This window comes from Perna viridis, chromosome 4, assembly GCF_037379345.1.
Source record: "Perna viridis isolate PV_CMFRI_1.1 ecotype Kerala chromosome 4, ASM3737934v1, whole genome shotgun sequence".
NCBI lineage: Eukaryota > Metazoa > Mollusca > Bivalvia > Mytilida > Mytilidae > Perna > Perna viridis.
This window is the reverse complement of record NC_142448.1, coordinates 4,984,851-4,997,415: the sequence shown is the minus strand read 5'-3', so window position 1 is coordinate 4,997,415 and position 12,565 is coordinate 4,984,851. Positions and strand designations below refer to the sequence as shown.

The window sequence follows — 12,565 nt, the reverse complement described above, 5'->3', positions numbered from 1 at the left end:
TGAGGAGTTCCGTGTAAATATCCGAAAAACCAAGATGTCAGCCTCCATGTAAGAAGTCGATGACAGATGTTTCAAGACTTACATGCTCTAAATTCTTCCGTTTGACGCTGATTTGAAGAACATCCAACATGGGGATTCTTGAGAAGATTCAAGAAATCGAAAGAGAAATAAGCAGGACCCAGAAAAACAAAGGTGTGAATAATTTGCAGTATCAATTTCTGGCCCTTAAAAGAAATTTCCTCCAGAACGACAGAAGATATGTGAGGCTCATTTGTGATTTAATAGCCAAGTTAACTAATTCGATACAGTACTGGTCAAGAATTGATTCTTGCTACCCAGTTTTTAGCACCCTATCTGACAAGTTTGTGAAAACGATGTATAATAAAAAACAAAATAGGTTGCAATGGTTTCTGTCAGTTTCAATAAAAATACCATTATGCAATAGTTATAGGAAATACTACTCCTTTAGAAGTTAACTAAACCCATACATGTGAACCTACCCATGATGGGTTATTTCTACTGAAATGAGAACCTTTCTACAGTTCTACCGTGGGAACAGAAAATCTACTGCTTTCTGAAATGTCAAAAACTATCTAGAAACCCCAGTATTCAAACCCCAAAAATTTGTGTTTCAATTACAGCTAATTAATATACACCAGTTTCAATTTCGATACAAATTTAGGTAGGCTAGTGAGTAAGTTAAATAGCTCTCTAGGTAGAAATCTGCCCTACATTATACTACTGTATCACACTTAACTACCACAGAACACCTGTGTGATCTTTTGGACACTATCTTTTTCAGTTTGAATAGCTGTCAGCTATGTCAAGTAAATACAACTCACCGAAGCCATTTAAATCATTGTTAAATTTTCTATACTAGTACATTTTCAAGTTTATATTTTGGAGCATCTTATATACACTGTCACTGTAAACCAAAGTAAAAAAATTAAAAATGATACTTAAGTATTTACAGCCATTTTACAAACATTTTTTAAAACTATTTATATTAAGAAGGTCCTTATAATAATTGGTGTGTGCATTTTCATTGCAAGTTGAAAACATGGCCATTTTGCAAAAGTATAATGAATGTTGTTATTACTTTAAGCTCTTAAAACTACTTCAAGTTGGAAAGAATCTCAGTTTAACAATGTATGAGCATCAAATTCTTTTCAAAAGAAGTTTCAACATTCAGTTCAATTAAATAATTGAAACTAAAAATAGGCATGGTCTATGGATATTTAAACAAAATGAACAGTGTTATCCAATCAGAAACAAGTAAATCACTTGTATATAGAGTAGAAGCTACCCAAACACACTGCTGGATGGCAAATATAGAGGTCAAGGTCATCATTATTGACAGGTATTCAATCTTAAAATGCATTGTCCAGAAGATCACACAAGCTTAAGTGTTCAGTGGGAGTTAAGTAGGACACATGGGTATAATGTAGGGCGGATTTCTACCTAAAGAGCTATTTAAATTACTCACTAGCCTACCTAAATTAGTATTGAAATTGGAACTGGTCTTTTTCAATAAGCTGTAATTTGTTAATTACTGCCAATTTAACAGTCTAAATTTTGTAGAGCCACCTGTTAACAAATTTTAAAAATACCATTATTGATTCAAAATATCAGTGATCTTCCTTATAAATTTTCTATCTTTAATTTTACATTTTCTGTAATTTCAACGGTACATTATATTTCCCAAGTTTTGTTTGCAATAGTTATAGGAAATACTACTCCTTTTTGATAATTATAGAAATTTGGTATCAGCATTATTGAATATTTGTTACATTTCCCCAAATAAATAACCTTGTGGTATGCAGTTATAAAAAAAAGGAACTGAACTCCACTTTTTATTTGTTATGATGATTGATGAAGAATAAAAGATTTAGAATGGGCCATTTTCAATGATCTTTGAAATTACAATATACTCTCTTTAATAGTCTTTGTATAAAATATTGATGTTAATGGGATATTTACAGCAAGAATGTGCTATAAAGCACATATTCCTCTCTAATCCCAACCACTGAATGATCATGCTACAGGTCTGTAGAACATGAAAAGATATTGTCAACAAAGGTAGTGCATATAATTGAAAAAAAACGTATGACATTAACAAACTTATTCATAAGGTTTTCCATAAACTTCACATATAATTTACTTGTTGTGCTACAAGCAAAAAACACTAATAAAAACCTCCAGTTTTCAAACCAAATCTCCAGTTTTAAAGGAACCACTTTATCACATGTATAACTGAACCTACACTGTCTGCCGTGTTGGCATGTACTGACCAAGAGATGATTCTTGCCACCCAGTTATACAAGTTTGTGAAAAGATGTAAAATAAAACATGAAAACAGATTGCAGTTTTCTTGCTCTACAAAATAAGCTATCATACAAAGATCTTCAGTTGGATGTAAAATTTTGGTGTATAGATTTGCAAGCACTGTTTCTGTTATGAAAATGACAAGATCTAGTCCCTAACCAATAGTTCTAATAAGTTTGTGCTTTACATGAATAGTGGAAACTTATTTGTTTTTCTGTCAGTTGAAATTAAGACCAGAATAATTATCTGCCTCACTGCATCTGTTTCTCTCTTTCTTTATTACATTCCCTTTGTTAACATGATGTTAACATATGAAAATAGGGACTACATATATATAATACTAGAATAATGTTTAAATCAGATCAGTTTTTACAGATTTATTACCCTTATTTTTTTTATTTCAATTCTGTAAATTTGTTATGTTTTTTTTGTTCATATATTTTTATGACTGTTTCTCCTTTTTTCGGTCTATGAAGAAATAACCTCAATCTCTTGGTGTACACTAAATATCCTTCATAGCTTGTTATTTTCAAGTGTGCACTATATGCATTGAGATTATTTCAAATAGACCAAAGAATAAAACAGTCATTCCTTATAATTTAATTTTAGTATGAAAATTCAGTATGTCATAAAGAAAGGTTGATGACTTAACAGTCACATTGCAAAATTACAAGTAAGCAGGGTAGGAAACTCACTCAAATTCTAGTCAGTCCTGAATACAATTTTTCAATAAATTTACTATATGGCTATATAAATTTTTGCTAAAATTGGCCATTCCTACCCAAAAATAGCCAGTCACGGGCTGGTGGGCAGGCTACTATTTCTAACTCTGATGTAAGTCTATGAGATTATACCTGGATGCTGAAATAATATGTTTTACTCTTTTTATTTTTAGCAACTGAGTACCATCTGGGTTTATTGAAAGCAAAATTAGCTAAATATAGACAACAGCTGCTAGAACCATCAGGGAAAAGTGGGGCGAAGGTTTGTTTCAGTGATCAAATTGTATATTTTTTATACAACTCAGTAAAAGTACTTAGTTATTATGCTTTCCATTCTTCCTTGTATGTCCATTGGGCCATGTACTGCTTGTATGTCCATTTGACCCATCTCAGTTGTTATCTGAATTCTCCTTAAACCACTGAATGGAATTTGATGAAACTTTCGCAACATTCTTAATCATATGATGTCATTGTGCAGGTCCTATTTCATTTTTATACAACTGAAAATTTTTTGCAGTCATATAATGTTACCAAGATGTTGTTGGTGTTTTGTTGTGTGGGAAGTCATTGGTTTCCAGATAATTATTTGAGTATAAGTATATAGATCGTCATGAAATTGTAACAGAAACAAGCATTTTTACTACATCTGCACAATAACTTGAAAGTCAATTGATCTCTGTGAATTTGTATCACCAAGTGTGATGCCCCCAAAGGAAGACTGGGGTTGATTTTGGGGTTTGTAATTGGAACCATTTATGAATAAGGGGCCAAAAGGCTGACACATTATTATCTTATGTCAGATATTTAATCACACATAGGACAAAGTTGTCTCAAACTTGAATTGTGTGTCTATACTTGCCCTAACTAATCAGGGTTCAACCTCTGCAGTCATATCAATCTGTGCCCAGTGAAGCATTTATTCCTACAATTGGAAAAGAAAACAACTGAGTCCATCATAACACTATTGATAAAGAAAAACTATTAATCAGTCAAAATAAATGCTTCTGTTGTTTGATAGAAAATCATCAGTCTTCAATCCAAAAGCAGAAAATTCATAAGACTGTACAATTTTTATTATTTAAAAAAGAAGTACTTTAGGTTGTATTTTGTTAGCTCACCTGGCTTGAAAGGCTACATGAGCTTTTGTCATCACTTGCCATCAATCGTTAACTTTTCTTTAAAAATCTCCTGAAACCACACAGTGGATTATCATCCAACTTGGTCTCCAGCATCATTAGGGTATCTACTTTAAAAATTGTATCAATTATATAGATCAAGCAAAAAACATGGCCACCATTGCTATTTTTAGACTACTTGGGTCAAGTCACCAATTTCTACATATATCATAAAAACTGTAAGAGATATTTGAAAATAAATACAATCTTTCTTCTTCAGCTGGAAGAGCTCTACAAAAGCTGCCATTGGGTTTAAGTTGTTGAATGACTCCTTGTTTGTGTTATTGGCCTTGAAATATGATGGGTTTTTTTTTGCAGTTTTCACCCTCAATCTTGAAAACTATATTAGATAGAAAAAAATCATTCAATTGTTGAAATAAGCCTTATGATAAGGCCTATAAATGTCTCTATTGGGTCAAAATTGATGGATGCCTCCTTGTAGAGTAATGGCCCTTGAAAGGCAAAAACTGACTTTTTTGCAATTTTCTGATAGAGAGGGAAAAACTTTCAACTGATGAATTGATCCTTATGAGAAGCCAACTAAAGGCTACATGGGACAAAGTTATCAGATGACTCCTTGTTAGAGTTATTGTCCCTCAAAGACACAAAACGAACCATGCAGGTGAGCAGTTCAGGCTTTTTTATCATAAGACATCTTTTTAAAAATGTTAACTTAAGTATTCTAGCCTTTGCCTACAAGGTATTTAATACCTGAATGTATACCTCTCATCAGCATCAATACGAATGCTGACAACTGAACATAGGCTCTGGTATTAATTTGAAATGATCCACAGTTATCAAGGAAGTTAGTTTGATAACTGGACTGTGTCCTGTTTGTGCTGATTCTTTTTCTCGAAGGTACTATCAGGTATCACTTACATAGGCAGCCATGTTGTTTTTAGTTTACACACAGAGTTAAAGAATGGGCAAACTACCATTTTTTGTTATTATATTTTTATATAGTAATAATTGTAAGTGAACAGCAAGAAGTAATTTACCTTAACTTTTATACAGATACCATCATTTTTAAGCATAAATATTCTTTTGCAGGGTGAAGGTTTCGATGTTATGAAATCTGGTGACGCCCGAGTGGCACTAATTGGTTTCCCTTCAGTTGGCAAAGTAAGTAATTGACAATAATTTTCTGACCTGTTGTGATGTTTAATTAATTTGTCTATGCTTAAGTACTTCTCTGTATAAGAATCAGGCAAAATGTGTATAAGTTGTGGTGCATGAAGAAAAAACGCAGAGATTTTGTTACATTTTCCAAGTATTTTTACTTTATAGCCCTCAAATTTAGTTGAAATGCACTATGGAAAAATGGTGGGAACATTTTCACGCACTTTTATCTTATATAAGCAGTCAATAAAAATATCTAAGTCACAGATGCTTCAGGATAAATTTAAATAGCTTTCCTCTTTTCTAGATGTATTGAAAAAAAAAAACAAATTGAAAATGATAATGTGTCACCCTTTGCCTGATTCTTACACAGGATAGTACTTAAGATATGAAAGTATCTGCTTTCTTATTTTTTTTTCAATGTAGTACCCTATGGAGTTGTTGAGAAAATATACTTAAACATCTTTTTGTGTTTATTTTTAGTCTACATTATTAAATACATTGACATCAACCCACAGTGAATCTGCAAATTATGAGTTTACAACTCTGACCTGTATTCCTGGTGTTATTGAGGTATGTTTACTAGACTACATGTTTCTGGTGGTATAGAGGTATGTTTACTAGAGTACATGTATCCCTGGTGTTATATAAGTGTGTTTACTAGAGTGCATGTATTCCTGGTGTTATTGAGGTATGTTTACTAGACTACATGTTTCTGGTGGTATAGAGGTATGTTTACTAGAGTACATGTTCCTGGTGGTATAGAGGTATGTTTACTAGAGTACATGTATTCCTGGTGTTATTGAGGTGTGATCCCTGGTGTTATATAAGTGTGTTTACTAGAGTGCATGTATTCCTGGTGTTATTGAGGTATGTTTACTAGAGAACATGTATTCCTGGTGTTATTGAGGTGTGATCCCTGGTGTTATAGAGGTATGTTTACTAGAGTACATGTATTCCTGGTGTTATTGAGATATGTTTACTAGAGTACATGTATTCCTGGTGTTATTGAGGTATGTTTACTAGAGTATATGTATTCCTGGTGGTATAGAGGTATGTTTACTAGAGTACATGTTCCTGGTGGTATAGAGGTATGTTTACTAGAGTACATGTATTCCTGGTGTTATTGAGGTATGTTTACTAGAGTGCATGTATTCCTGGTGTTATTGAGGTATGTTTACTAGAGTACATGTATTCCTGGTGTTATTGAGGTGTGATCCCTGGTGTTATAGAGGTATGTTTACTAGAGTACATGTATTCCTGGTGTTATTGAGGTATGTTTACTAGAGAACATGTATTCCTGGTGTTATTGAGGTATGTTTACTAGAGTACATGTATTCCTGGTGTTATTGAGGTATGTTTACTAGAGTACATGTATTCCTGGTGTTATAGAGGTATGTTTACTAGAGTACATGTATTCCTGGTGTTATTGAGGTATGTTTACTAGAGAACATGTATTCCTGGTGTTATTGAGATATGTTTACTAAAGTACATGTATTCCTGGTGTTATAGAGGTATGTTTACTAGAGTACATGTATTCCTGGTGTTATTGAGGTGTGATCCCTGGTGTTATAGAGGTATGTTTACTAGAGTACATGTATTCCTGGTGTTATAGAGGTGTGATCCCTGGTGTTATAGAGGTATGTTTACTAGAGTATATGTATTCCTGGTGTTATTGGGGTATGTTTACTAGAGTACATGTATTCCTGGTGTTATAGAGGTGTGATCCCTGGTGTTATAGAGGTATGTTTACTAGAGTACATGTATTCCTGGTGTTATTGAGGTGTGATCCCTGGTGTTATAGAGGTATGTTTACTAGAGTACATGTATTCCTGGTGTTATTGAGGTATGTTTACTAGAGAACATGTATTCCTGGTGTTATAGAGGTGTGATCCCTGGTGTTATAGAGGTATGTTTACTAGAGTATATGTATTCCTGGTGTTATTGAGGTGTGATCCCTGGTGTTATTGAGTATGTTTACTAGAGTACATGTATTCCTGGTGTTATTGTGGTATGTTTACTAGAATACATGTATTCCTGGTGTTATTGAGGTATGTTTACTAGAGAACATGTATTCCTGGTGTTATTGAGGTGTGATCCCTGGTGTTATTGAGTACATGTATTCCTGGTGTTATTGAGGTATGTTTACTAGAGTGCATGTATTCCTGGTGTTATTGAGGTATGTTTACTAGAGTACATGTATTCCTGGTGTTATTGAGGTATGTTTACTAGAGTGCATGTATTCCTGGTGTTATTGAGGTATGTTTACTAGAGAACATGTATTCCTGGTGTTATTGAGGTATGTTTACGAGAGTACATGTATTCCTGGTGTTATTGAGGTGTGATCCCTGGTGTTATTGAGTATGTTTACTAGAGTACATGTATTCCTGGTGTTATTGTGGTATGTTTACTAGAGTACATGTATTCCTGGTGTTATTGAGGTATGTTTACTAGAGTACATGTATTCCTGGTGTTATTGAGGTGTGATCCCTGGTGTTATTGAGTACATGTATTCCTGGTGTTATTGAGGTGTGATCCCTGGTGTTATTGAGTATGTTTACTAGAGAACATATACTCCCTTGAATTTTATGGATAGCAAGGGCACAAGTGTCTTGTTGAACCCTTTCTTCTGGTTGAAATATTTATTACATGATATGGTATAATAAAACCAAGCCATATGAAATGTTGTGTTTTTTATCCATTGCTCTTTAGGAATTCTTTACTAAACATGATATTAGATTATAAGTGAGTACCAGGTAGTACATGTATATATTATTTTAACCAATAACAAACAAGTTTCACACATTTGTTGAATACTTCAAAAATCCAGCATTGTCTTTATTGTTATGACACCTAAGATTGATCATTGAATGATAATAGAACCCTGTTTATCTGTAGTATAATGGTGCCAACATACAATTGCTGGATTTACCTGGAATCATTGAAGGAGCTGCTCAAGGTCAGTCTAACATTTCTGTGTTTTGCCTTAATAAACCACTAAAATATGTTTTATGAAATGACAACAAATTTTACTAACTTTGGCCTTTTACCCTCCTGGGGCATATCTATTGGATCACAAACAAGCTGCCTGCATGCAATCCTGTCCTGCATTGTCCTTTCTAATTTCCCATGTTTCATGTCTGCCTTCTCAGGTTGTTGCAAGGACAAAAAACCTGCAATCATATAATGCTGTGTCAATGTTATAAAAATTGTCATTGTCTGTAGACATTTAAATTGAAGACATAATCTTTTTTTTGTTGTTGTTTACTGTTGATTAATATTAAAATGAATCATTTATTTTTGGTTTTTCATTCAGTGAATTATTTTATGAAGACTAAAGAACATATCAACAACAGTTTCTATGAACAGATTTTTGGGTTTTTGATCCTTCAGGATCAAAATACCTTATGTCGCCATTTCATCACTGGAACTTCCCTACTATTTCTGAACACTACACAAAAATATAGTCCCAATGTAATTCTTTCAATATCATTCAATACCTCTTGATATCCAGTAAATATGTTTCTGGCAATTATTCAACTCAATAATATTCAATTATTTCTGCAAATAAAATTTAGATCTAGTCTTCAAATCAACTGAAGATTTTAGAGACTCCTTTTTGACCATGAAACATATTTAGTAATAAATTTGCATTCAGGGAATTTAGTTCTTGCAGTAATGTGTCAAGAAATATTAAATGTGATGGGCATGTTCTATTTTACACATTAATCAGTAAAAATCACCATTCTATCATTAATATTTTACAGATTGATAAACAGGAAGTGAAAAGCAATGATTTTAACAAAGTAGAATTGTCGGGAAAATTCAAATTAATAAAAAGTGTCTAATGTTTTAAAATCTTATGTTCATCAAGGAAATTATTTTCTTAAGCTGAGTTTGGTTTTATTTAAGGAGGTAGACCTTGGGTAAGGGACATAACTCATGAAATCAGTGATATGTTTGCATTATATTCGATTTCACCAACGCCTCTCAAGCTTTTGATTGAAGCAGAATAAAATGAATCCAAGTCAATTAGATGCTTACATAAGATTGGTATAAAATGCTGAATACAAATGTTCCAATGATTTTTAAGAGTTGTGTCCCTTACCCTAGGTCTACCTCCTTAAGTACACTCCAGTGTAGGGTAAATATACATGTACTATTAATACAGTAATTGAATGTGAATGCAAACTAACATTTGAACAGGTTTAAAAAATGAGAAAAAAGGTGAAATTAAACCAAATTTGTTAATTTGTGTGAAATTGGATTCTGTTTAATTATTGATTGCAGTTTATACTTCAAAAATCTGATTGACATTTAGTTTGTATGTATAAAGAAAAAAAGTTCTAAATAATATGAAAAATACATGTACAATTACAGTTTTCATCTACTTCATGTATTCTTTGAAATTTTGTTCATGCTACAATTTTCACAAGAATCAAAAACATCTAGTGCTAACAGCACTTTGATTAGTAAGCATTACTAATTTCTGTATTTCAGAAATTGTGTTTAATTTTTATAGGTAAAGGTCGAGGTCGACAGGTGATAGCTGTAGCCAGAACTGCTGATGTAGTTATAATGATGTTGGATGCAACAAAAAAAGAAATTCAAAAGTATGTTTTTCTCTTTTCATTACAATATTCATATATATATTGCCATCATGTGGCATCTGTCATTGTTGTAAACAATTTTTCAAAACTCTTCTCCTCTGACACCACTTGACCTATTGGAACTAAACTTGGTATGAATATTTCTTGGGGTATAGTGCATAGAACAGTCGTGAGGATTTTTGATCCGTCGAAAAACATGGCAGCTGTTACTAAAAATAGAACATAGGGGTCAGACTGTAGTTTTTCGCATCTATCTCCAAAACCGTTAGGTTTAGCCAATTCCGACAGGGGTGAAAGTGTTCATCAGGATGAGATCTATCTGGTCAAATTTCATTTTGATATGTTAAGCCATGTTGGAGTTATTGCCCTTTTTCGGCGTTTTTTTGCTATTTTGATTGTTATTTCTTTCAAAACTCTTCTCCTCTGACACCACTTGACCAGTTGGAACCAAACTTGGTATGAGTGTTCCTTTGGGGATCACGCATAGAACTGATGTGGGGATTTTTGGTTCGTCGAAAAACATGACTGATGTTACTAAAAATAGAACATAATGGTCAGACAGTAGTTTTTAGCTCACCTGGCTGAAGGCCATGTGAGCTATTGGCATCACTTGGCGTCCGTCGTCATCGTTAACAATTTTTCAAAACTCTTCTCCTCTGAAACTGCTTGACCAATTGGAACCAACCTTGGTATGAATGTTTCTTGGGGTATCCTGCATAGAACTGACGTGGGGATTTTTGAACTGTCGAAAAACATGGCAGCTGTTACTAAAAATTGAGCATAGGGGTCAGACTGTAGTTTTTTGCATATATCTCCAAAACGATTAGGTGTAGCCAAATTCTGACATGGCGGAAAAGTGTTCAGCATGATGAGATCTATCTGTGGTCAAATTTTCTTTTTAATATGTTAAACCATGTTGGAGCTATTACCCTTTTTTGACTCTTTTTTTGCTATTTTGAATATTATTTCTTTCAAAACTCTTCTCTCCTGACACCACTTGACCAGTTGGAACCAAACTTGATATGAATGTTCCTTGGGGGTATAGTGCATAGAACTATTGTTGCGATTTTTGATCCGTCAGAAAACATGGCTGCTGTTACTTAAAATAGAACAAAGGGGTCAAACAATATTTTTTTGCAAGTATCTCCAAAACCGTTAAGTTTAGCAAAATTATTTCTATAGCTGAAAAGACCCTTATTATAAGGCCTTTAAAAATCGTCAGGGATCAAAGTTGTCCGGAGACTGAAAATGTCTAAAATGGTGGGTGGAGTATACATTTAGATGATGCAGTACTAAAATTGATTTTATCCTGCAGTTTGAAGCCATAAAACTGTTTTTACGTACAAGTAGAAATATGTAGAATTATAATTTTTCCTCCTTGTGCCATGGGAATTTGATTTTGTTTCAGGTAGGGTGTTACACCAAATCCAGGGGGAATCCTATGCTTAAAGTTCTCTTGGATATTCATTCATTTAAAAATTTGTGTATACAATATACAGCACAGCTGTATTCTAGACCTTGTATAAGACCTTATATTTGTGTTCAAAGGGGTTTGTTGCATGATAATATACTTTCTGATTTGACAATTTCTTTCTTAAGTTTTTTCATTTATTTTATTTGCAAATTGTATTATTATAGGGAGTTGCTGACTAAAGAATTGGAGAGTGTGGGAATACGATTAAACAGAGAGAGACCTAATATTTATTTCAAGGTAAGCTACATAGTTAAGGAAAACATCACATAGCATGCAGCATCTTGTTGTTTCAGTTTTCAAAAGCCATCAAAATTATTTGAGACAAGATATTCTCATATCCTGCCGGTTAGCTTCTAAGTTTTAATAATATTTTGTAATATATTAATCTTATTAAAATTAGACGTATCAATTGTTCATTAAGTCACTGCACATAGGATCTCGAAGTACTCCATTCTACTTTCTGTTAAGATTACCTTTCTGACAGGCCATTCAGATTTCATCTTTCATGATTTTGAAGAGTTATTCAAAGGGAAAAACCTTTAGGATTCTCAAAAGGTTATCTGAACAGAAAGTGAATGGAGTGTTGCTAGACCCTACATGCAGTGACTGAATGGAACAACTGATAGGTCTAATTTTAATTAGATTGGTAATATATTTAATTAGATTGGTAATATTTTTTGTCCTTGAATTACATTCTTTTGATTACCGCTATAACCTTGGTTCCCTTGATTACGCTTTAAGTACTGTAGGTAAGAAAATTTTTGCAGGTGGATAATTTTTTGCTTCATGGTCACAATTATCTGTGAGAATAACCCTCACTTGAAATTTCAATGTTTGAATTGTCTTTTATCCTAAAAATTCACACCCATGTAAAATGTTTGACCCATCAAATCATGAAAGATTTTCACTTTTACAACTATTGTTGTTCATCAGTCAATTATGATTATTATTGGTTTGCAGCAAAAGAAAGGAGGAGGATTATCATTTAATTCTACATTGACATTGACTAAATGTAATGAAAAAATGGTCCAGATGATCTTACATGAATACAGTATCCTTTGTCATTGTAAAGCAACATAATATATTTCATAAACTTAACAAAAACTCTACTTAATTTATTACAGGATATTGCTAGAATGT

The 12,565-nt window shown here is 33.0% G+C and overlaps 1 protein-coding gene across 1 annotated transcript in view; it reads left to right on the top strand.

The window, feature by feature from the left end:
* Nucleotides 1–7: 7 nt before the first annotated feature.
* Nucleotides 8–12,565, top strand: part of LOC148618527 (GATOR1 complex protein NPRL3-like) — a 52,486-nt gene continuing 39,928 nt past the window's right edge. Inside the window, 8 exon segments of the mRNA XM_088577571.1 lie at nt 8–192; nt 3,221–3,309; nt 5,273–5,344; nt 5,825–5,914; nt 8,240–8,300; nt 9,864–9,954; nt 11,590–11,662; nt 12,386–12,476. Of these exon segments, the coding sequence (XP_088433697.1) occupies nt 129–192; nt 3,221–3,309; nt 5,273–5,344; nt 5,825–5,914; nt 8,240–8,300; nt 9,864–9,954; nt 11,590–11,662; nt 12,386–12,476 (631 nt within the window). The 5' untranslated portion in view covers nt 8–128.